Source organism: Pristis pectinata, chromosome 11, assembly GCF_009764475.1.
Source record: "Pristis pectinata isolate sPriPec2 chromosome 11, sPriPec2.1.pri, whole genome shotgun sequence".
Taxonomy (NCBI): domain Eukaryota; kingdom Metazoa; phylum Chordata; class Chondrichthyes; order Rhinopristiformes; family Pristidae; genus Pristis; species Pristis pectinata.
Genome location: NC_067415.1, coordinates 85,686,560 through 85,712,360, shown reverse-complemented (window position 1 = coordinate 85,712,360; position 25,801 = coordinate 85,686,560). Strand labels below are relative to the sequence as shown.

Here is a 25,801-nt window from a genome sequence, read left to right as displayed (position 1 = left end):
CCAGCTCCTTTGTATGTTGCTCCCTATCTCACTCCTCGGTTGACAATTAATCCCGTCCATCCCAGCTCGTTCTCTCACTGCCATCCTCAACACCCTCCCCCACCTCTCCCTCTTCCCCCCACCCCCAACTCCTCCTCACTCACCAGCACCAAGGAAAGACAAGGGAAAACGCTGCTGTCTGTCCCAGGCCGTCTGTCGAAAACTCAGGGAAGTTTTCAGTTGGCGGCCTGATGCTGACCAGGACTGGCCAACCAACTGTCCTGCTCCCAGTGCTGGTGCTGTCAGCGGCCTGCTGCCCAGCAGGGAGCTCCCATGTACCTCCTACGGTTCCAGGGATCTCACTCTCCAAGGCCTGCTGTCCTGAGTCTCCTCCTGAACAGAGGCCATACTTCAGTGCCCGTCAGTTTGGCAGGGATTACCCCTGGGCCTCCCCCCGTCCCAGAGGCCATTGCGTTCCAGGCTGCAACCTGGCAGGGTCAGCTCTGAACCAGTTGGCCTATAAGTGACCCAGTGCACAGAAATACATCTTGAAATGACCATTCAGTTGTTCAGGAAAAAAGCCTCATTAAAACCGTGTGCATGATACAGGCATTGGGTTTGATAAAGTCTTTCTCACTAGCACCTGGGAACTGGTGTCTCAACTGGGAGAGCATCCCCACATACTACTCAAGCAACAGCCTGACACAATCATACTCACAGAATCATACGTCTCACCACTGCTCCGTAACATATCCTGTCACAGTGGCAAGACTCATCTTCCAGTGATCTGGTGGGATAGTCAGAAAGAGTGATATTGGGTGTTCTCAAGATTGAATCTGGATCCCGTGATTACTATCTGCTGCCCTGCCTCGGCTGATAAATCACTCCTCACTTTGTTAACCAGCATTCAGTGGTAGTACTGAGAATATCAAGGACACAAAATGTGCTGGGGAGTTTAAGTCCATCACCTAGTGTAGCTTAGTGCCATCACATCTGAACTAGCCAGCCAAATCCTGAAAGGCATAGATCCTGCACTTTGTGAATGACCTAATACAAGAGGTAAACCCAACCTGAACACTGGAAGGACTCAGCAGGTCAAGCAGCGTGTGAAGGCGAAAGATGTATGTTGAAATTTCAGGTCGAGACCCTGCAGTAGAACCCTACTTTTGTCCTTATGAAACTACCCATTGCAGATACAAATATCCATGATAGTTTTGGTAAGAGTGGGGCTAAATCCTATTTTACAACAAAGGTATACTCCCTTGTGTCACGTAAGAAATAGGAGCAGGAGTAATCGATCCAACCCCTGGAGCCTGTTCTGCCATTCAATAAGATCATGGCTCATCTTCTACCCCAAACACCATTTTCCTGCCACATCTCCAATGTCCAGAATTCCATGGATCTTTGCTTTAAATGGCAATAGATTCAATAAAAACTTTCAAAAAGTGTGTGGGGCAGAGGTGAGGGGTAGTGAGACTAATCGGGTAGCCCTATCAAAGGGACGGCGACTATGATGGGCCCAAAGGTACCCTTCTCTGCTGCGTGACTGGCTAATAGGTTAACTGTAAGGATGAAAGCTAATAGACTGCAGGAAGTTATCAATGAACCAGGGAGATCATCAGAAACAAAAAAAACACTGCTGGAGGATCTGAGTGGGTCAGGCAGCATCTGAGGAGGGAAATGGACAGTCAACATTTCGGGATGAAATAATCCCAAATAACACTTCGTCTATTCTCTTTTTAAAATTAAAAATCCATCATATGTGAACCAAAGGACAGTAAAAAAAGAATGCATGAACCACAAGTAACACCACACCACAGTCCTGATGAAGGGTCTCGGCCCAAAACGTCGACTGTTTATTTCCCTCCATAGATGCAGCCTGACCTGCTGAGTTCCTCCAGCACTTTGTGTGTATTCCTCCAGGTTCCAGCATTTGCAGAATTTCTTGTGTCTTCAAGATCATCACACTGCTGTTTGTGGAAGCTAACTGTCTGCAACTTCACTACTCTTTTTCCTGGCTACACTTTAAAACATAATTGGGAGGCACAAGAGACTGCAGATACTGGAATCTGAAGCAAAAAAATGAGGTGCTGTGGGAACTCAATGGGTCAGACCACATCCGTGAGGGGAAATGGACAAACAACATTTCAGGTCAAGACCGTTTATCTGGAGTGATCGGGGGATGCACTGAGATTGGAAGACAGGTTATAGAAATGCATGGTCCCATGGTCAACAGGATTAGTCTCAAATTCTCCATCTGCCATTGGGACAATAAACAATGAAAACTTTTTGCCCCAGCAAAAAATTATTAACTTGCTGCCGGAATGTGAGATGTTTCCGAATGACAAAAATGATGTGAAAGTATTCAAGAAATGTGTATTACTAAATTTTAAAAAAACTCATGTCCCTCCGACATTAGAAATTCTCCGTGCAATACAAAGATGGGAATCTTGGGTGTAACTTGTTAACAACCCACAACTAACTGCTGCTCAAATTATGACATTAAATCAAGACTATTCTTAATATGGAACAAAGAAAACTAAATTGGTGAATCGAGATACTTGTCTTGCATACTGTTCATTACAACAGTGGACTGAGGTAGTACAAAATAAAGTGTACAGTTACAGAGAAAGTGCAGTGCAGGTAGACAATAAGGCGCAAGGTCATAATGAGGTAGGTTATGAGGAGGTCAAGAGTCCATCTTAATGTACTAGGGAACCATTCAATCGTCTTATAACAGCGAGATAGAAGCTGTCCTTGAGCCTGGTGGTATGTGCTTTCAGGGTTTTGTATCTTCTGCTGATGGGAGGTGGGGAGAAGAGAGAATGTCCGGGGTGGGTAGGGTGACTGGAAACAGGAATCTACTGGAGACATTTGGGTTGATCAAATGGTGCCTCAGATTTTGTTGAATATGTAGATGTAGTTTGTAGAAAAGGAGGTGGGCATTTAACTCCTCACCTCAAGCCTACCCTACCAGTCACTTAGAAAATGCATGATCTGATTGTGAATTGCTACCTGCCATTACCTACTTTGGCTCCAGAGAGTGAAATAGCCATTGACAAATAAAAATCTGTCGACACCCAATTTCAACAACCTTTGGGAAGACAGCATTCCAGATTTCCTCCACCTTTTACAAGAAGTAGTGCTTGGTTACATCACTCCCAAATTGTTAAGGTTTTATCCCCCACTCTGCCCCCATCCCACCACCAATTATGAAGTTCCACCCTCAGAGGCAATAGTTTCCCCGTATCTTACTTATGAGTGGCACAGTGGTGCTGCTGGAAGAGCCGTTCCCTCATAGCTCCCAGCAACTAGTGTTCAATCCTGACCTCCAGCGCTGTTTGTGTGGAGTTCTCCCTGTGGCCACGAGTTTCCTCCAGGTGCTCCAGTTTTCTCCCATATCCCAGAGACATGTGGGTCGGTGGGTTAGTTGGCCACTGTAAAATGCCCCTAGCCTGTGAGTGAGGGGTAGAATCTGGAGATAATTGGTAAGAATGTGGGGAGACTAAAATTATGGGATTGATGTAGGGTTAGTGTAAATGGATGGTTGTTGCAGACACAGTAGGTGGAAGTTTCTGTGCTGTATCTCTCTATGACTCTACCTCAATTAGATCTCTTCTTAATTCTCCACATTCACTATAATGCAAGCTTCTCCTCATAATTAAATCCTCATAGGACCAGTTCCATTCCAGTACCAGAGGCAAATACAATTAGTTAGTGGCAAGAAGAGGACTTAGAATCTCCTCGCTCCTTTTACCATCCGATATTTCTCATTGTTTTGTATAATACTATTATACTTCCCTACAATGAGGTCATTAAGGCGCTTCTCCCACCAGAACCAACAAGAATAAATAAAAAAGGCACGACACACAAAAACTGGAGGAACTCAGCAGGTCAGGCAGCACCTATGGAGGGAAATGGACGGTCGACGTTTTGGGCGAGATCCAAAATGTCGACTGTCCATTTCCCTCCACAGATGCTGCCTGACCCGCTGAGGTCCTCCAGCAGTTTGTGTGTTGCTCCAGATTCCAGCATCGGCAGCCTCTCGTGTCTCTAAGTAAATAGGGCACAAAATGCCTCAACATAAAAAGGCCCATTAAACGTTTGAAGCTGTTGCATAATTTTAAAGGTTTGTCGTGAAAGGGGTGGGTTATAAAAAGCATTCTTATCTTTATAACATAATTTGTGTACAAATTTAGCCTTAAACATAAATATTCCCACATGTTTAAATTATTATCAAGTACTTGGACAATTTTCAAAATGACAACCATGGTAAAAATCCTTGAAATAAATCATTTCCAAATAAGTTAGCCTGTACTTGATCCAATTGTTGTACATTAAGTTTTATTCTCAGTACTGCCTGTTTTACCCTTCCCTTAAACCTTCAAACTAATGTATGTCAGGCAAGAGGGGAAGAAATGGTATCCTGGAGTAAATACTCACAGGGTCCAATAACAATAATCTATCCTGTGGCCCATCAAGTCTTTTGTTTCTTTGACGACTCCTTGCATAACAATTAGACTTCTGTTTAACAGCTGGAGGGGGCAAAGCAACCCAGTATTGTTCCCGTATTAAATGCACTGCATTTCTCACATTAACAGGCAGCCTACAGAACAAGCCTGTACCCAGGATGGATTTTTTAATAATGGTTGCAACAAAAAAGACCTGGTGATGGTGGGGAGGGGATGCAGTGAGAAGTTAATAGGATGGTCTACCTGTGGTATCTTCTGTGCTCCTTAACATTTGCATTCCAAACCACTGCACGCAATGTTAATCAGTGATCAACTGGAAACTGCAGATCACTCTGAAAAGCCCGGCAGGCTATTTGGCTTTCAATTCTTCTACTCTGTTTATTCCCAATACCAGTATATTCATCAAGCTTGGAAACAACTCTTGAACAAGGGGTAGCCTTTCAGCAATGAAATCTAAATCACGGACTTGTCCTTAAAACGTAGACTTGCCACTGTTAATGGGTGTGCTGAGAGGAAAATACATACTGGATGATTTAAATGTTTCTATTTAACCTGACACATTCTAATGTCTCTGCAACCAGCTGATGGTTACGACAAAGAACTGACGGGGTGGCATACCGATAGTAGTTCTGCATGGTTTCCAATATTAAAAGGTTCCGGTTGCAGGAACTTCTAATGTTCCAATGTCATGAAAGCTAAAAAAGCAAAACTGTTACTAAACCACAATACATGAAAGAATACCAAGTATTGGTTTTATAATTCTTGGAAAACTGCACAGGAGCAAGAAGTTACTGATCAGAAGGACTGAAATGGGAATCACATAATATCAAAACACATTAAAATAATTGAGGTGTTTGATTAAAATTTAAAACTGGAATATTATCCTTGATCAATTCATAGAAAGACATGGAAGGGTAGAATTTCATTACTAATCATCTGCTAATATACAATATAAACTGGGTGCGAGTAACACTGCCTGGAAATTTCAAAAGTGGATGTCAATGGAAACAAACTTCCGAAGTGGAGAATAATGCCTGTTCACTACTTTATACCCCATTTAGTGAACAGAACCAAGACCAAAGGTTTACCCAATGATTCACACTTTGGTAATCCACAGCAAAACATTATTAATAAGTGAATCAAAATAGCATCAGCACTTGAAATGTACAATAATTTTCAAACTGGCCCATACCTCATCCAGCGTTCCGCTTTAAGAAAGTTAAGCACACATTTTCAGCAGGCTGTGTGTCAATACTGATATCCTTGGAACTAAAAGCGATACTACCATTTATGAAAAAACACTATATTAGCCAGAGTTCTGGTAACCTGAGACTCTTGGAGGAAATAAGTGAAGATCAGTGATTAAAAAAACAACAAAATTCTTTGAAATCATTATCACCTTTTTTTGTAAATTTGACTTTTTTTTAAACCAACCTGAAATGCATTATAAGTAAATGATAATTGGTGCCTTTTCCTTTACATTAGGCAGTGGCTAATGTGATTTGGAACTTTTGACAACTTTTGTTTGTGAGCATCGCAAAACTTCCTAATGCTCTTCCAGTCACTAAAGTTATTCAACAGGAGATTAAGGAGGGGTGGGGGGTGGGGACGTTTGGAAAATAGAAACCACAACAGCAAAAGATGATGCAGAAACTGCCCGAGAAAACAGCAATGATTGTTAAATCAACACAATTGATGTTACTTTCAGAAATGCAGGAGATTGACTTTCAGTCTGCAGATTGTAATCGCTTCACACCTGGAGCAACATGCCACAGGTATCACATAGAATCAATCACACAAGATTCACCCAATTAGTCAATGCCAGTGGTTATGCTCCACATGAGCTTCCTCTCACCTCTCCTCCTATTCCTTTCTCCCTCATCTGCTTACCTACCATCTCGTTATACAGATTTCGGATAGCAGCATCTCACAGAGTGTTGTTAGAATGTGGAACATGCAACTACATAGAAGGTTAAAGAAGCTTCTACTGAATTCCCAACTGAATTAATTAGTGATTATGTTTTATTTACAAGCCCTAGTTTTGATCAAGCCCTTTTCTATGTCTACCCTTTCAAACACCTTAACAGACAAAGACCTCTATCAGCTCATCCCTCATCCCTCCTCCTTTCTAGAGAAGAGACCCAAACTATTCTGTCTCGGCCAATAGTTGTGACGTGTAGTTCTGCCATCATCTTTGTAAATCCTCTCCAATACCGCTATATCCTTTTTGTGTTTTAGAGGCCAGAACTCTGCCAGAGTACTCCATGTGGTCTAATCATGGATCCACTTCATGCTGCTAACCTCAAAAATACACATCCAACCTCATGGTTAGTACCCTGAATAACAAGAACACTTCCAAACTAGAGAAGCCTACAATCTCCTAGCAAAATGTACTGCTGCAATATCAAGATATACAGTAGCTATATCAAAATAGAGCTTTCCAAATTAAAATGTTTCCGTCTGTATACCATGACTTGTACATCTTTAAAAGATGAATCTGAAGTACTACATGGGCTCAGGACCTCTTTGAGACAAATTAAACTTCTGACAGGCAATGTATCACAAGTCTGCAAGGCTTTTCTTTTCATTATTACAAATTAGTCAGTTTTGTGAGATGTGTGCATGTGAAAGCACAGCAAATTGGCTTGAGGAACTGCCTTTCAAACTGCATATGACAGAATCCCATCCTCCCCCCTCATCACACTCCTCTGATTCTGGCCACTTGCACATCCCAATTCCTATTGTTCCACAACTGGCAGCCATACCTCCAGCTGCCTGGACCCCACACTCTAGAACTCCCTTCCTAAAGTTCCCTGCCTCTCTTTTCTCCTTTAAAACAATTTTCTAAATGCAACTCTTTGACTAAACTTTGAACAATTGTCCTAATATAAGTACTACTTACTTCATGCAATATAGAAAGAGGCCAATCAGCCCATTAAGTCTTTGACGGTTCTCCCATCAGTCCCATTCACCATCCTATTTTGTCAAGCAGCAAACAAAATGCTGGAGGAACTCAGCGGGTCAGGCAGCATCCCTAGAGGGAAATGGACAGTCAATGGTTTGGGTCGAGACCCTTCATCTGGACCCTCCAGATTCCAGCATCTGTAGTCTTGTGTCTCCTCTGTATTTTGCAGGTAACCCATTCTGTTTCACATGCTCATCGGCTCCACTCTGATTGCCTGCCACCCATCTACACCAAAGAGTAATTTAGAGTAGCCAATTAGCCTAACAGCAAGTCTTTAGGATGAGTGAGGAAACCAGAGCGTCCAACAGAAAACCATGGATGGGAAGAGTGTGCAAACTCCACAGACAGCAACTGAGGTCAGGATTAGCCAGGGTTGCTGGAACTGTGAGGCACAGCACTAACTGTGTGCTTTGGTGCTGCCTTGTCTTCTAATATGACAAAGTGCAAACTTTTCCCGCAATAGTGAAACAAGATAACGTACAAACTCCTTACAGACAGTGGCCGGATTTGAACCCGGGTCGCTGGCGCTGCAAAGCGTTACGCTAACTGCTACACTAAGTTTCAGTACACTGACTCAAATGGGTGAATGCTGTGGCAAACTACTGGCATTTACCAGGTACAGGTCCTCCCCAGGTTACAACATTGTTCCGTTTCTGTAACCTGAAAGGTTTTCAAAACAGAAGTGTGGCCACTAACCAAGTTTCCACTCAGCAGAAGATGCCTGCAGCCCCATAGCAGCCGACAAATCCATCCTGCCAGTCTCCCAAATACTCATTCGTATGTACGGTTTGTACGTAAGCTAGGTGTTCATAATCAGAATCAGATTTATTATCACTGACTTATATGATGTGAAATTTGTTTTGCGGCAGCAGTACAGTACAAAGACATAAAAATGACTAAGTTACAAACTAAATAAATAGTGCAAAAACAAAAGGAATAACAAGGTAGTGTTCACGGGTTCATGGACCATTCAGAAATCTGATGGTGGAGGAGAAGGGGCTAAACTGTGGAGGACCTGTAGATGCAAGTTAAGGTCTTGGCATGTACGCATTCAAACTCACTGAGGGACGTCAGCAGGCGAATCTTTTTACCACCAGACTCTACATGGAATCCAAAAGCAAAGCATGAACTTGCTGAGAGCTCCCATCAGTTATGCCAGGGCCTGATCATGGCTTCTGGTTCAAGTCTATTCATTTCAATGGAGATTCTACAGTTACGAGCAAGAAAGAGGAGAATAAGATAAATTACTGTGTTTTTAATTATTTCATTAAAAATATTACTGGAAATCTTGTGTTTTAAAGGGATTTTCTTCCTTTATTTTTAAAAGGGTTTCAGTGATTTTGAAATGTTTCAATTATTTCATCCCCAATTCCCTTTTTACCCCCTTACTTATCAAGAATCGATCCATCTACCGCTGCCTTCAAAATATTCAAAGACCCTACTTCTACCATCCTTTGACTCACGGCCCTCAGAGGAAAAAAAACAGCTTACTTGTCTCAAATGGATAACATCTTACCTTTAAACAGTGACCCTAGTTCTAGATTCTTCCACAAAAGATAACATCATCTCCACAATTCACCCTGTTAAGATCCCTCAGGATCTAGTATGTTTCAATTATGTACCACCACACTATTTCAAAACCTAGCAGAGACAAGCCCAACAGTGCTAACTTTTTCATGAAACATACTGCCCATTCCTGACACTGGCCTAGTAAGCCTTCTCTAAATTACTTCCAACAAGGTACAGTAGCCTAAACCACCAGGTTCAGGAACAGCTACTTTCCCACAACCATCAGGTTCTTAAATTGACCTGCACACCCCTAACTCTATCTCAACAACGGAAAACTATGGCCCACCTTCTGCACTACCATGGACTCGTCTCTGATTGTGTCTTTAGTGTTTTGCACTAAGATCTTGTTTTTGCACAGTTTTTTTTCTCTCTCTCTCTTCACTGACTTGTATAATTTATGTAGAATTTATATGGTGTGCTTTTTCTATAACTGTCTGTGATGTTGCTGCAAGCAAGTTTTTCATTGTACCTGTACCTCACTGCACTTGTGCACATGATAATAAATTCAACTTAAAACTTAAACTTAAATAAGGAGATCAATACTATACACAGTGCTCCAGGTCTGGTCTCACCACTGACTTATCTAAATTAATCTCCCCAGTTATGTATTCGATGCACTTTGCAATAAACAACAACATTCTGTTGGCTTTCCTGATTACTTGCTGGACTTGCTAATGTACTTTGCAAATCATACATTAACTCATCCAGATCCTTCTGCATCTCAGAGACCTGCAATTGCTCACCATTCAAATTTCTATGGACGTACAGTGGAGAGCCTTCTGACTGGTTGCATCACAGCCTGCTATGGAGGCTTCAATGCACAGGATCGTAAGAGGCTACACAGGGTTGTAGACTCAGCCAGCTCCATCACGGGCACAACCCTCCCCAACACTGAGGACATCTTCAAGAGGTGGTGCCTCAAGAAGGCGGCATCCATCACTGAGGAGCCACACCATCTGGGACATGCCCTTTTCTCGTTGCTACCATCAGGGAAGAGGTACAGGAACCTGAAGACCCACATTCAATGATTTAGAAACAGCTTCTTCCCCTCCGCCATCAGATTTCTGAACGGTCCATGAACCCATGAACACCGCTTCATTATTCCTTTTTTTTGCACTATTTATTTATTTTGTAATCTATAGTAGTTTTATGTCTTTGCACTTTACTGCTGCCACAAAAGGAATTTCACGACATGCAAGTCAGTGACAATAAACCTGATTCTGAACATGCTCCCTTCTAATTTACCCTGCCAAAATGAGCAATTTCATATATGCCCACATTACACCCGATTTGCCAGATCTTTTCCCACTCACTTAACTGATCTACATCACTTTGTAATCTCCTTGTGTCCTCTTCACAACTTGCTTTCCCTATCTATCTCTGGGTTGTTAGTAAATTTAGCAACCCAGAGATAGGTTCCATATATCTACAGAAATATAGAAGCTACAGAAACTTTAACTAGTAGATTTTATATATCTGGCTAGCTTTATCTCTAACTCCTCCTTCCTTATTAATCTTTTTGGATTCTGTCCAGTCTTATGACCTGCTCCCTGTCCAAGGGCAATCATATGCCTTTGATACTTTCTTTAACTTACTTAGTTAATCACGGATGTTGGGTCATCCCTATAGAGTTTTCCCTTCTCGTTCAAATTTATTACAAGTATTCTGAAAGATCCTCTTAAATGAGTGCCACTACATTTTAACCTAATTTGCCTTTAGCTAGCTCTGCTTTCAAACCCTCATAATTACCTTTATTTGAGCTTAAAATACTAATCTTGGGCTCATTCTTCTCTCCCTCAAACTGAATGCAAAATTTAATCATATCACTCTACCTAGGGGTGTTTGTTTAATCTTATCTCATGGCACAATACTGGCTCTAGTATCGTCTGCTCTCAGCTTGGTTCCAGAATGTACTGTTATAACAAACTGTCCCAGAAACATTCTATATGAACTCCTTATCTTTTGCCCATCTGAGTTTTCCAGTCAATGTGTAGATTAAAATTTCTCCTCTCTGCAACTTAAAGCACATTTGTTTTACCCACTTTTCCAGTTCTGATGAAAGGTCATTGACCTGAAACATTAACCCTGTTTCTGTCTCCATAGATGCTGTCTGGCTTGCTAAGAATTTCCAGCACTTTGTGCTTTTAGTTAAAACCCATGATGATGATTGTGGTACCTTTCTGAGAAGTTCCCAGTACTTCTTCCCTTATACTCCGTCCTACTGTGTGGTTACTGTTAGGAGGTCTGTGCAAGTGACCTCCTGCCTTTATTACTGCTTATCTCCTGAATTTAGATCATCTCATTCTACTGCACTAACAGCATTACTAATAAACAGAGCTGCTCCTCCATCTTTCCACAGCTTCCTTTCTGAAATGCCACGGTGTTTCTCATTCAGAAGCATTTCAAAATCTTGACAGCTTTCATCAGAATATGCTGCTTGACCTTATGACACGGTACAGGGTTTCAGTGACGACCAATCAGCTAGAACTCTCTTTTCAAGCAACCTTGGGCTTCAGGATCTGAACCAGATCAGTGCAGTGTGATGGGGAATCCAAGTAGAGAGAACAGGTGGCATGCCCCACCCAGCATAATCCGGCACGTTATAGCACAGAAACCGGTCCTTCGGCCCAACTCATCATTGCTGACCGTGAGGCCCATCTATGCTAATCCCATTTGCTCGCATTGGGCCTGTATTGTCTCCTATCCAAGTACCTGTCCAAATGCCTTTTAAACATTGCAACTGTGTCTACCTCTACCGCCTCCTCTGGCAGCTCGTTCCACATAGCCTCCACCCTCTGTGAGAAAAACTTGCCCCTCAGATCATCTTTAAGTTTCTCACTTCTCACCTTAAACCTGTGCCATCTAGTTTTAAACTCCCAAACGCTGCGAAAAATACCACCTCAATCCTCCTCATAATTATATAAATATCCTTCAGGTCATCCCTCAGACTCCTCCATTCCAGTGAGTTGTGTTAAAACTGCTGGAAATTAAATGAATGATGTGTTTATATCTGACCTAAATGTAAGTTTTATACATATTGTGTATAGCTTCAGTGCAGTGAAAAAGAAAACATAGCAGAGACTTGAAATCTGAAATAAGGACAGAAAATACTTAGATCAGACACCATCACACTAATGATAACTGGTTATAAACCTGAAACATTATTCTGTTTCCCTCTTCACAGACATCGCCTGACCCATGTCCCCAGTACTTCCTGCATTTTCTGCTTTTATTTCAGCATACTGTAGTTCCACCATCCAAATGTAGAAGGGGAGCCATTACTGTTAATAATACAACCACAATTAATTAGCAATCCATCAAAACTGTCATCTACAAGAACCTCATTCACAAATTTAACCTGCCAGCCTTACCCTAATTCCTAGTGGTCACCCACCAAGACCTCAAAACTACTTTAATGTGAATACAAACTCCCTCAATGATTAACACACACAAAATGCTGGAGGAACTCAGCAGGTCAGGCAGCATGGGTCTTGATCCAAAACATCTATTGTTTATTTCCCTCCATAGATACTGCCTGACCTGCTGAGTTCCTCCAGCAGTTTGTGTGTGTTGCTCCAGATTCCAGCATCTGCAGAATCTCCTGTGTCTCCCTCAATGATTAACTGTTAGAATGGTCAATATTACATTGGAGACACTGATATGGTATAAGTCTTAAGGTTGTGAAGCAAGTTTTAATCAGTATTAAATCCTTGATGTATCATAGCCAATGGTGCATGATGCTGGCAATAGCTGTTCAAATACTAACATTTCATTTCCAATCCCTAGTACTCCTTTGAAGAGTAATAAACCTATCAGATGAATGGAGACATAAGAGACTGTAGATACTGGAATCTGGAGAAACAAACAATCTGCTGAAGGAATTCAGTGGGTCGAGCAGCATCTGTTTGGGGGGGGGGGTGGAGGGGGCGAGGGGGTAAGGAATTATTGATGTTTCAGGTGGAAATCCTGCATCAGAAATGAGAGTGGAGAGGGGAGATGGCCAGTATAAAGAGGGGAAGGGGAGTGGTGAGACAGGAGTCCGAGGTGATTGGTGGACTGAGGAGGGGTGTAAGGTGACAGGCAGGTTGCACCAGGTAGGGGGGAGGGGGGTGGAGTTGGGAGAGAGAGGGAGGTGAATGATAGATACCCCTCCTCAGTCCACCAACCACCTTGGACTCTTGTCTCACCACTCCCTCTCTCCTCTTTATACTGGCCATCGCCATCTCCCCCTCCACTCTCAATCCTGATGCAGAGTTTTGACCTGAAACGTCGACAATTCCTCCCCCCACCCCTCCCCACCCCCACAGATGCTGCTCAACTCGCTGAGTTCCTCCAGCAGATTGTTTGTTGTTATCAGATGAAAGAGTTTTTGAGAAATGTAGGATTGCAATATGAATAGCAGCAACTTGCATTTATAGAGACCCTTCGATATAAAAGCTCCCCCAAGCTTTACTTGACAAATTACATTAGGGGGATATTAGACAAACATTTGGTAAATGAGAAGAACCTGAAAGGAGCAGCAGAGGAGTTTAGGAAGGGAAATCAAAGCCTAAGGCCGAGGTAGCTGAAAACTGGGGTGGATCATTGAAAACTGAGCATGCACAAGAAGCCAAAACCGGAGGAGCGCAGAGAACACCAAGGACTGTTGGACTGGAAGAGGTTACAAAGAAAGGGAAGGGTAGGCAAGGGCTTGGAAAGAATTATCAATGAAACGCATGTAACGGGCATGAAAATGACAGTGCATTCAGACCATTTCCCCTATGAAACCGCAACATTAATGGATTAGTACCCATATAATGATGAGGCTCAGTTAGCGTCACTTCCTGGTTATAGTCACAGTCTAGTCTGGCAAATTGAAAGTGACAATAACAAAGCTCCACTGTATTAATTAGTGACTGATCGTCTCTGCTTGATCGTCAGTGGAAGTGCTGTAATGACGCCTCCTGACCTACAGGGTCACTATCTGCCAGTAGAGCATGTCCATATTACAATAGACGAACAGCTGCGCTCTTTAGCATTATTTTGTGCATTAAAGAGAGGATAAAATTCCTCATCAACTTCTGCTTTAAAGAAATAAACTAAAAGAAATGCTGTAAACACAGCTGGATAAAAAAAAAACAGAAATTGCAATCCCCTGTTGTGCTATTGAGTTATTGTGAAGTTCCACTTAAGCTACTCATTGGTCAACTATGTTTCTTCTGTCCAGTTGAACTAAATTTTGTGCCTTGAATTAAAGCCATTCTCTTAGATAAAAATATTTCTGAGGTACATTAACACAAACATTTTACAATTTAAACAGATTTTTTTTGAAAACAATAGTCACAAATTGCGTGCTTCCAGTGCAGCAGACAATATAAAACCCTGCTGTTGTCACTAGCAATGTGTTTATACCCGAGGCAGAAGAAACAAACAAAATGAACACACTCTATTCTGAGATTTTATATGCCCAATTATGAGGCACTATAAGTTAAAGTGAAGAAAAATTAACTTTGGTGGTCTAAAGGGTTAATTTTTATGAAAGAGAATTGCAGCATAATTTCTGAAATAGCCCCTTTTTTTTTGAAATCGCTGATTTTTCAAGAATCATTATGCTATTTAAACATTTTTCAGGCCTGCCTGTGTCAGCGATGCTCATGTAATTTTCCCCCTATGCTTTCAGCTGAATCTCATCAAGCCAGAATTCTCGAGTTATCATAATGCACATTGATGAGGCCAGCTGAGTCATCGACAACACCACTGTGAGGGTTTCAGCCTTGCTTTAAATCAGGCCCCTCTCGCTCAACCCACATGTTCGTTACTCACAGGCAAACTGCCATTTCTGTCCTTTCCGCAAGATTAATCAACAGCAAGGGGGGGAATCAACAACAAAACTTACCAGACGTCTAGCAAAGTCTTTGTTTTCTGAAAGAAACCCATATCCTGGGTGGACCTAAGACACAAAAAGGCAGAAGGCATATATAACATAATCTTTTAAACTCCTAATTAATCTTAAATCTATCACCATTTATCTTATTCAGCTCTTGAAACAAGGAAAGAAATTTTCATTGCATTGTTGGCCCCAGCATGTGTATTGGCAATGCTAATGCTCATTGATTTTTTTGCACAATTAATAGTTTATAGAACAACCACTACAACAAATATTAAGGGGAAAATGCTAATTCCATGCTCAAGATTAATTAGATTTCTTTTATTAATAATAATGAATAAAAGTAAATTATGAAATGAACTCAAGTTACTCCCTGGTGTGAAAAGCTGAATTCTGCAGCCACCTGCAGGATCAGTAACAGGCACTGCCAGATGCTACTGAGCCTTTGATTTCCAGTAGCAATCAAGCTTGCAATTTAGCTTGAGTCATAGGAACTAAACTGGAAGAGGATATTCGCCCTTTTACAAGTTCTGCTGTTTCCTGAGGAATATACAAGCAGCCAGCAATGGGTTTTAAGCACATTCAGACTCACAGCTTGGGCACCGGTCTTTTGAATAGCTTCCATGACGGCATCCAGGTTGAGGTAGCTTTTGTTGGTGGGGGCTGGTCCAACGCAGGAAGCCTCATCTGCCATCTTTACATGAACCTGCAGGAACAAAGAGAAAACTCAGCTTCAATGAGATATTCGCAAGTGAAAATAATTAAATTATATTTTACATTCATGCATTCTCTTGGAAAGGAGACTTTGACAAGATTTAGAACATGTATTTTGTCCACATTGCTTCTCTGTTAGCATCGACAATGAATTTTGCAGTACCTACAAAATGATTTTAAAAAACTGCAAAAGAATTTTTAAAATTCCATCTTTACGCAACAGAATGATTCCAGCCAATCACTTGTGATTAAAAATATTACAAATGACTCACCAGATAAAGTATTTTTTGAAGTGAATATTTAAAAATACAACCAACAATTCTATGTAGCCTAGGTAGTTAATAAAATTGTACTGAATAACAAATACTCATGGCCCGTTCTATGCAGACTCCCCAGGATGTTGGAGATAATTAGAGTGAATTCAATACAGAGATGCTCCAAATGTCCCTGCACAGCATCAGGTCAGCGACATACACAAATTAAGGCCAATGTCTAAAGAGTTCAATATCGTTTCACCTGAACCGGAAAATCTAGCGAATTATTTATCCAGACAGCCACTGACTCAAAAGTTTCACCCACTCCCATATCCCTTCTTTGCTAGGAGAAAAGAACCAGAGGGAGCGCAGAATGTTATCCAATTTAATATGGTTGATCTGTGGTAGTATAGTGCTTCCCTAGATAAAATTCCTGCCATGTGTGCAGCTTGAGTTACTACTACCATTTTTTCAAAAATTCTCTAACTTTGACTTACAAAGATGACAAATTTAGTGCCATTTTATCCGTGTTTTGCTTTAAATACAGAGGGATTTCTGCTGCTCATAGCAAATTCAAAAACCCGCAGATAGTGAAGAGATTTATGCTTTTGTCATTGATGGTAAACAGTGCAATTTATCCCATTTGAACAAAAAAGTGTTCTACGTTAGTCTCTCTCTTGAAATCTGATGTTTATGATTTATACATTTGTTTGCACCTCTGAGGCCCAAGAATAAAATGCAATAAGAGTGCAAAGTGCATCAAGTTTGTCTCAGTCCAGTAAAACATTGGGTAATGGGTGTCGTGCATGGAAGGTGTTCCTTACCAGAGCATAAATATCCTTCACTTTCAAGAGTACAAGAAATTCAGCAGCCAGATCAGCTACAGTACACTCATCACTTTAAAGAACTGGCAAGTATACAGTGCTTTTCACTACCTCGGATCACCCCAAAGAGCTTTACACATAATAAATTATATTGAAATATAGACACTGTTGAAAGTAGGAAATTTGCCAGCCAAATTACAGTTAGGTCCCAAAACACCAATGAGATAAGTAGCAACAAATAATCTGCTTTGTTTTAATGAAACAGAAGCATAAAGGTGTGTGTATTTCAATATATGGTTTGTCCTTTTCATCAGTTGTGAAGTTATCTGTATTCATCACCACGTTCTTAATCACAAATGGAGATGGACAGTAAACGTTGGCCCTGCCTTGATAGCCACACACATATTATGTATTTGAACTAGGATGAATTACATTTAATTTGAAAAGATACCAAAGTAAATTCAATGTACATAAGCTAACAAATGGATTTAAATTTTGCGATAATAGTTTTCTATAAGCATAGTTTACACCAAGAGTATTCTTTAGAAATGAGTATTGTTCCTCCAGTTAATTAAGGCATTGTAGATTTGCTTATCCCTATTACCTCTTCAATTTCCATGTGTACATGGTACATTTGTAACATATAGGCCTGGTTAAATACTCTAAAAGCCTACATCTGAAACGTTAACAGCCTATACCCTGTATTTAAAATGTTTCTTCTATAATAAAGATGTAACATAAAAAATAAGATTTTTTTTCTGTTCAATTTTCTCATATTTCTCCTCATTGCTGTGTTCACCCATTTACTTTATAGTGGAGCTGCAAAGTAGATACTTCAGCTGACAAGTGCCAGATTAGAAAGATTCCGAGTTCAATACAGAACTTGATGTTTACCAACTTCTCAAACTTACCACTTAAATAATGTTTGGAAGAGAAAAACTGATGACAGGTTGACATCACATAAATATTGAAAGTAGATGTAACTATATGCTTGGTATAGTGAAAGCAATGTCCTTTATTGTCTACAGAGACAGAAGAGGCTGCAGATGCTGGAAATCTGGAGCAACATACAAAGGAGCTGGAAGACCTCTGCAGGTCAGGAAATGGACAGTCAACGTTTTGGGTCGAGACCATTCATCAGGACTAGCTCATCATCCCCTTTGACCATTGGTCAATCGGGCAGTGATCTGCAGGCAGTGTCCTTGAAAAGATGATGGCAGGCCCTGTTGAATGGTTTCCCCGAGCAGTCTGTCAATACCTTACCACCAGAACTATCAAACAAGTACCATAGCCTTGCTTGGCTGGTGGTGTGAAGGACCCTCTCCGTCAGATCCTTCACACACAGCCGGAGTCTCAATGCTACCACACACTGCCCTTGAGATGGTGCTCTGGGGATGAGACTGTCAGCCATCTTCCAAACTGGATGCTTGCCAAGAAGCTCTGGAAGGGAATGCAGTGGTCTTGGTCAAGATGCATCCTGCACAGCTGTGTAACACAGGACTCTGTGCTCTATGGGTTGCTCCCAGGGAAACACCTGAGACCAATGTCAGCTACAGACAGTCTAGAACTAGGGTTCACAGTGTCAGAAGGAGGGCATTTAGGATTCAGAGAAGTATCTTCACTCAAAGGATGATGAATCTTTGGAATTCTGTACCCTGGAGGGCTGTGGAGGCAAAGTTACTGCGTTCATTCAGAAGAGAGATTGATAGATTTCTGGATAATAAGGAAATCAATGACGATAGGGCAGAAAAATAGAACTGAGGTATTTCATCCACAATCTCGATGAATGGCAGAATGGACTCTGAGGGCCAAATAGTCTAATCCTGCTCCTAACTCTTGACTTCTTCCTGTTTCCTTTTATTGGTTCCCACCCATACAGTGGTGAATTGAAGATGGGTTTCATGGTTCTCCAGCCTGTGTGATCCCTTTTAAGTTTCTTGATGTTTTTTGGATCAGTAGTTTCATACTCAGCTTCCATAATCCCCTGACAGCCTCTGGCCTTCCTGCAGTTGCAAGCAGCCAGCAGGAGGCAGTGGTCAGCGAGGAACACCAGCCCATACTCTAAGTGAATGGAAGTCTATCCAGAACTGGGCCTGTGGACTGTCTCCATGGACACACCAAGACAAACACAACCACTGCTGGAAGATTATCAACTCAGTGAAAAATGCCCAAGAGCTATCGGTCTTGCAGTGCAAGATTGGTATATTCCACGGTCTAGGATTATGTACGGGGATGCATTGAAGCTTGGCTCAGCTGCCACAAAAGCTCTCTAGGATAAGCCACAGTTTAGAGTCCTGCTCCCATTGCACAATGAGTGACTGGAACCCAAGTTTGAAAAATATCTCAGACTATTCGTAAAGAAAACTGATGTCAAGCTTGTGTAATGGAATGATAAGGTTTCTAGGGAGAATGGAAGTATTTGCAAATTTTAAAAATAAATAATATAGTAAAAACATTAGATCCCTGCTCGAAAGGTGGTGGCTGTGAATGAGGGAAATAAGAGAATAAGAGACAAGAGACTGCAGACACTGGAACCTGAAGCAACAAACAAGCTGTTAGAGCAACTCCGTGGGTCAAGCAGTATCTGGGGGCGGGATGACGACACTTCAGGTTGAAACCTTGCATCAGGATGCAGCGTTCCCACCCCCCCCCCCCCCCCCCACAGATGTTGCTCGAGCTGCTGAGTTCCTCCAGCAGCTTTTTTGTTGCTGATGGAAAAGAACATTGGTTTGCCAATTTTGCTACTGTCTTGTGGTGTCTGGTAGATGGATGTGTGGACGTTGGGTGGATCAGAACCAGGCGACTGTGATACCCTACAGATGAACATACAATGTAAACCTTTAGAATAATCGTGTACATCAATAATGGGGATTTTTTGGGCACTCACACTGTCACAGACTGATTTCAGTCTATGGTTTCAGAAAATTGATCAAAACAATATAGTAAGCACGAAAGAGATGCAACCAGGTACTGGCTTTAATGACCTCAAGCAGTATGAATGTGCTTCACAGCCAATGAAGTGATTTGAAAGTGTAGTGCAGCACGAATATTGCTCTTTATCACGGGAGTAATTGTAATCTGGACTGAGAACCCTCAGGTAGAAATTGCCTTTAGTCACATGATAAATGTACAATCTAGCAGTAAGTGCACATTGCAGTAGTTCAGGAATCCATTCAATCCAATCAACATAAATTTTGGAAAGGGAATACAATGTGCAGCTGCTGTTATATTAGCTATCTTTTATCTTTACTGGCGATAGGGTGGTGGGAAGGAGAGATTAAATGACAAAAGGCATGGTACTACAAAGCTAATAGTGCAGAAGAAATAAAAAGGATATGGACGAAGTCTGCATGAGAATAGGAGAATCGTTACCTGCATCGGCCATCCAAATGAAGGTGTGTCACAACAGAAAAACAGAAAATAGGAATAGGTGGTGGCCATTCAGCCCTTAACCATACAGCACAAAACAGGCCCTTCGGCCCACCTTCAAGTAATATGATCACGTTTGATCATCCAAATTCAGTAGCTTGTTCCGGTTTTCTCCCCATACAGTGGCGTGCAAACGTTTGGGCACCCCTGGTCAAAATTTCTGTTACTGTGAATGGCTGAGTAAAAGATGACCTGATTTCCAAAAGGCATAAAGTTAAAGATGACACATTTCTTTAATATTTTAAGCAAGATTACTTTTTTATTTCCATCTTTTACAGTTTCAAAATAACAAAAAAGGAAAAGGGCCCAAAGCAAAAGTTTGGGCACCCTGCATGGTCAGTACTTAGTAACACCTCCTTTGGCAGGTATCACAGCTTGTAAACACTTTCTGTAGCTAGCTAAGAGTCTTTCAGTTCTTTCTGGGGGGATTTTTGCCCATTCTTCCTTGCAAAAGGCTTCCAGTTCTGTGAGATTCTTGGGCCATCTTGCATGCACTGCTCTTTTGAGGTCTATCTACAGATTTTCGATGATGTTTAGGTCGGGGGACTGTGAGGGCCATGGCAAAACCTTCAGATTGTGCCTCTTGATGTAGTCCATTGTGGATTTTGAGATGTGTTTAGGATCATTAACCTGTTGTAGAAGCCATCCTCTTTTCATCTTCAGCTTTTTTACAGACGGTGTGATGTTTGCTTCCAGAATTTGCTGGTATTTAATTGAATTCATTCTTCCCTCTACCAGTGAAATACTCCCTGTGCCACTGGCTGCAACACAAGCCCAAAGCATGATCGATCCACCCCTGTGCTTAACAGTTGGAGAGGTGTTCTTTTCATGAAATTCTGAACCCTTTTTTCTCCAAACTTTCCTGTGTCCTCACCACAAAATTTTGCGTCAGTAGTTTGCAAAGGAACATCTAAACAAGCTTGATGCATTTTGGAAACAAGTCCTGTGGACTGATGAAGTTAAAATAGAACTTTTTGGCCACAATGAGCAAAGGCATGTTTGGAGAAAAAGGGGTGCAGAATTTCATGAAAAGAACACCTCTCCAACTGTCAAACACGGGGGTGGATCGATCATGCTTTGGGCTTGTGTTGCAGCCAGTGGCACAGGGAACATTTCACTTGTAGAGGGAAGAATGAATTCAATTAAATACCAGCAAATTCTGGAAGCAAACATCACACTGTCTGTAAAAAAAAAGCTGAAGCTGAAAAGAGGATGGCTTCTACAACAGGTTAATGATCCTAAACACATCTCAAAATCCACAATGGACTACATCAAGAGGCACAATCTGAAGGTTTTGCCATGGCCCTCACAGTCCCCCGACCTAAACATCATCGAAAATCTGTAGATAGACCTCAAAAGAGCAGTGCATGCAAGACGGCCCAAGAATCTCACAGAACTGGAAGCCTTTTGCAAGGAAGAATGGGCAAAAATCCCCCAAACAAGAACTGAGAGACTCTTAGCTGGCTACAGAAAACACTTACAAGCTGTGAAACTTGCCAAAGGAGGTGTTACTAAGTACTGACCATGCAGGGTGCCCAAACTTTTGCTTCGGCCCTTTTCCTTTTTTGTTATTTTGCAACTGTAAAAGATGGAAATAAAAAAGTAATCTTGCTTAAAATATTAAAGAAATGTGTCATCTTTAACTATGCCTTTTGGAAATCAGGTCATCTTTTACTCACTTAGCTATTCACAGTAACAGCAATTTTCAAAAGGGGTGCCCAAACTTTTGCATGCCACTGTATCTCTTGATAATGTCTATTCAGGATCTTGTATGTTTTAACAAGATTACCCATCACCCTTCTAAACTCCACAAAGAATACAGATCTAACCTTTATAACCAAATGTGATAAGACAATCCTTTCATCCTACAAATTAACCTTGTGAATCTTTTCTAGACTGCCTCCAATGCCAGTATATCCTTTCTTGAATAAGGGGACAATGTCGTTGACTGTAGTTCAGGTTTGGCCTCATCAACACCCAAAGGAATTGTAACAAAACCTCTCTACTCTCAACCTCCAACCCGTTTGCAACAAAGGCCAACATGTAGCTGGCTTTCTTAACTACTTGCTGCACCTGTCTGAAAACAGGTTTCATGCACAAGAACACCTGGACCCCTCTGTACTCAACTCATTTGCAAGTCTCTGTTCTTTTAGATCAGTGGTTTTCAACCTTTTTCATGCTGCGGCCCCCAGAACATGTCCTTGTTAGATGGCGGACCCCCAAAGCCCACAAAATCAAACAATCGATAATTCATGCATACAACACTTAAATTACTGCACATAGGCCCTATTAAAATAGTGACTATTTCAATCACCGATAATTACCAGCAGTGTTTCAGTGTTCAGTCCAATGTGAAGGTTGTGCCTGTTTCGCACTGCAGAGTTTGTCCAAATGTGGGGGTATGTGTGACAAACATACGTGTATGTCATCCTCAATGTTCAGTCTTGATCTGTATTTGGTTTTCATGGCAGTGACTGCAGAAAATGCTATTTCGCACAAGTAAGTGGTTGCAAATGGTAACAGAACATTGACGGCTTTGCCGGACAGCAGTGGATACTCCTGGGAACATGCTGTCCAGAATGACAACAGTGACATTCGGTTGAACTGCAAGCGCAAAGTCCTGTCAAAGTTCAGCCAATTCTTCTTGTTCACGTCCAGTTAAATCGGTAAGCATGCATTCAAACAGATTTCGAATCCAATCAAACATGCTCGTGTCATCGTCACCGAAATACTCATGGAAATAATGTGACAGCTGTGGAATATGGTTCAAAACGGTGCTCGCAATGGCCTCTGTCTTAGTCTCGTTCACTGTCAGAAAGTCAGCCAGCAATGGAAACATATCATAGACGCCTTGCTCGCATCTTCCCTTCCAGATACGGAGTTTTTTCTGGAAGGCATTGATTCTGTCATGCGTTTTCAGAACATTTCAGCCAGGTCCTTGCAATGATAGATTTAAGCTGTTCAAAATGTTGAAAATATCTGCAAGATAAGCTAATCTGGCAACCCACGTCTTATCTGTCAAGAACTGGGCCAATGATCCGTTATGCTCATTTAGAAAAATGAGCAGTTCATCTCGTAATTCATATACACGCTGCACAACACGGCCTTGTGACAGCCATCTGACTTCTGTATGTAGCAACAAATGTTTATGCTCGGCTTCCATTTCACGGCATATGTTTTCAAACAAACAGTGATTGAGCGGCCTGGCTTTGATAAAGTTAACGATTTTAATGCACTTGGAAAACACATCCGCAAGATTTTCATCCATATCCTTTGCAGCCAAAGCCTCACGGTGAATCATGCAGTGGGTTGCTGCTACATGTGGAGCTACTCCTTTCACTCGTGCGACTAGACCTGATTTCTGTCCCGTCATTGCAGTAGCACCATCCGTGCATACTCCAATACACTGTGTCCACGCCAATGCCGATTGTACAAAAGAAGTGTCAAGCACACGGAAAAGTTCTTCACCGGTTGTACGCACTGGGAGCGCCTTGCAAAACAAAAAGTCTTCCAAAGCCTCTCCTTACCAGCAATATTGAACATAAACCAACAACTGTGCAGCACTGGCAACATCAGTACTTTCATCGAGCTGAATCGCAAATCTGACTTGCTGAAGACGTGCTATCAGCTGGCTCTGTATACCTTCCGCCATATCGCCAATTCTTCTGCTTACTGTGTTATCAAACAGTGGAATAGCTTTCAGTTTTTGACTGGATTCTTATCCCAGTACAACTTCGCACATATCTACCGCTGCAGGCTCTTCTCCAATTGTGAGGCTTCCTGGAACGTGCTATTCGTAATGCTACCAAATATGATGCGCGAAGAGCCTTCTCACTTATAGTGGCACAGGCTGTCATTTTGCCTTTCTGCTTGAGGTACAGCTCCTTTTGCCGCTCAAGATATTCCTTTGGCTTACTGGCAATATCTGGATGCACTGTTGTTAAATGGCGTTTCAATTTCGCTGGTTTCACTGCATAGTTGGACAGTGTTTGCAAACACACAACACAGAGAGGTTGGTCCGCATTTGTCCCCACTGCGATGAAGCCATATGAAATGTATTCTGAATCGTACTTGCGTTGTTTTCTCTTTCGGTCACCCTTATCCCCTTCGTCATCAGAATCTTCCAGTTTCTGGTCAGCTTTCCTCTTCAGAAATTTCTCCATACTCAGCAATACACGCTGGACAGTTTAATTACTATTACTGATAAACAAAATTATCAAAACTAATCTAAAATTTACACGCTTGTGCACTTTTTGTTTAACAGTGACATCACTGTGGCATAAATGCACGGTAAGTAAGCAATATTATTAAGGCACACCAACAACGTCACTCAGTCTCGCTAACACTACAGTGCACAACAGAATAGTAGTGAGTAGTGAACACTACTGACTACTCTGACTACACAAATCGAATACTAAGCGGCAGCTTACCAGAAGGGAACACTGTCTAAGTCTCTAAGATTGTCGCCTATAACAGATAGAATAGATATGGCCGATTTTCTGAATAGTGGAAAACTGGAGCAAGCAAGTAAGCTACGTCTTTGTAAGAGGTCACTTTTCCATTTTTTTCTTGGCTTGCTTGCGGACCCCCTGGCAACCTGGTCCTGACCCCTAGGGGTCCGTGGACCACAGGTTGAAAACCTCTGGGATATATGACCAGATAATTTGCTTTTGTGATGGTGGTTTGCGTGTTTAGTGTTGGCAATCACTGGGGAGAACGTCCCTGTCCTTTCTTGAATTATGCACTATTACATCCACCCACAAAGGCAGATGTGGCACTGGTGTAATGTTTCATCTGAAAGGTGGCATCTTCGATGCTGTAGTGCTCCTTCTGCCTGGATTTTGTTCTCAATCTTCAGAACGCAGAATGTACTGCAGACACTAGGGGACAGGGACACTATGGATTCTGTGGGTTTGTTCTTGGAACAAACGGTCCAAACCATATGGCAAAATGCCTCATCACCAGATCTGACCAACAAGAACCAAGACCTTGCTTGGCTGGTGGTGAGAGGTGCCCTCCCAGTCAGAGCTCTCCTCTACAGACGACATATCACCCCCAATGTACGCTGCCCTCAGGACAGCTGCAGTGGAGAAGAAATGGTCACCTACCTCTTTGCAGACTGTGGATTTGCTAAGAGGGTGTGGAGATGGATGCAAGGGTCTGTGTCACAGTTCATCCCCAGCAGCTGAATAACAGAGGACTCTCTGATCTCCAGGCTGTTCCCGGGGACACACACCAAGACGGACATCAACTGCTGCTAGAAGGTCATCAACTCGGTGAAGAATGCCCTTTGGTCAGCCCAAAACTTGTTGGTCTTCCAGCACAGCGAGATGTCCATGAGGGAACACTGCCAAATGGCACAGTCCAGGCTGCAGGAGTACATGCTGAGGGACGCACTGAAGCTCAGTTGAGGCTCTGTGGGGAAGAACCACAGTATAGGCTCCTTCCTCTACTGCACACGGAGGGGCAGAGTTGGGTGGGGAAGCCCCTCAAACAATGAAAGGGATACCACCCCAGGGAGCCACATAAGTGGCAATGGTGCTATGATTGTGTGTGTTTTTTCCCTCTTTAAAGTTTACACTAAATATAACAACCAAGAATGTTAGGTATTTGTTTTTGCACTGTTTCTTCCTTTCCATATATTTTTTATTATGAATAAAGTTTATTTCTGAAATTTAAAAAAATTCTCCAAAACAAGTTTCTGATACAGAGACTAGGATGTAGTTCCA

The 25,801-nt window shown here is 41.9% G+C and overlaps 1 protein-coding gene across 2 annotated transcripts in view; it reads right to left on the bottom strand.

Annotated features, from left to right (window-relative positions):
• Nucleotides 1-25,801, bottom strand: part of pcca (propionyl-CoA carboxylase subunit alpha) — a 314,348-nt gene that overhangs the window by 215,088 nt on the left and 73,459 nt on the right. For both annotated transcript variants that reach the window (XM_052025829.1, XM_052025830.1), the window contains 2 exons: nucleotides 15,444-15,557; nucleotides 14,861-14,914 (listed from right to left, as the gene is read on the bottom strand). In XM_052025829.1, coding sequence (XP_051881789.1) covers nucleotides 14,861-14,914; nucleotides 15,444-15,557 — 168 coding nt within the window. The remainder of the gene's footprint in view (nucleotides 1-14,860; nucleotides 14,915-15,443; nucleotides 15,558-25,801) is intronic.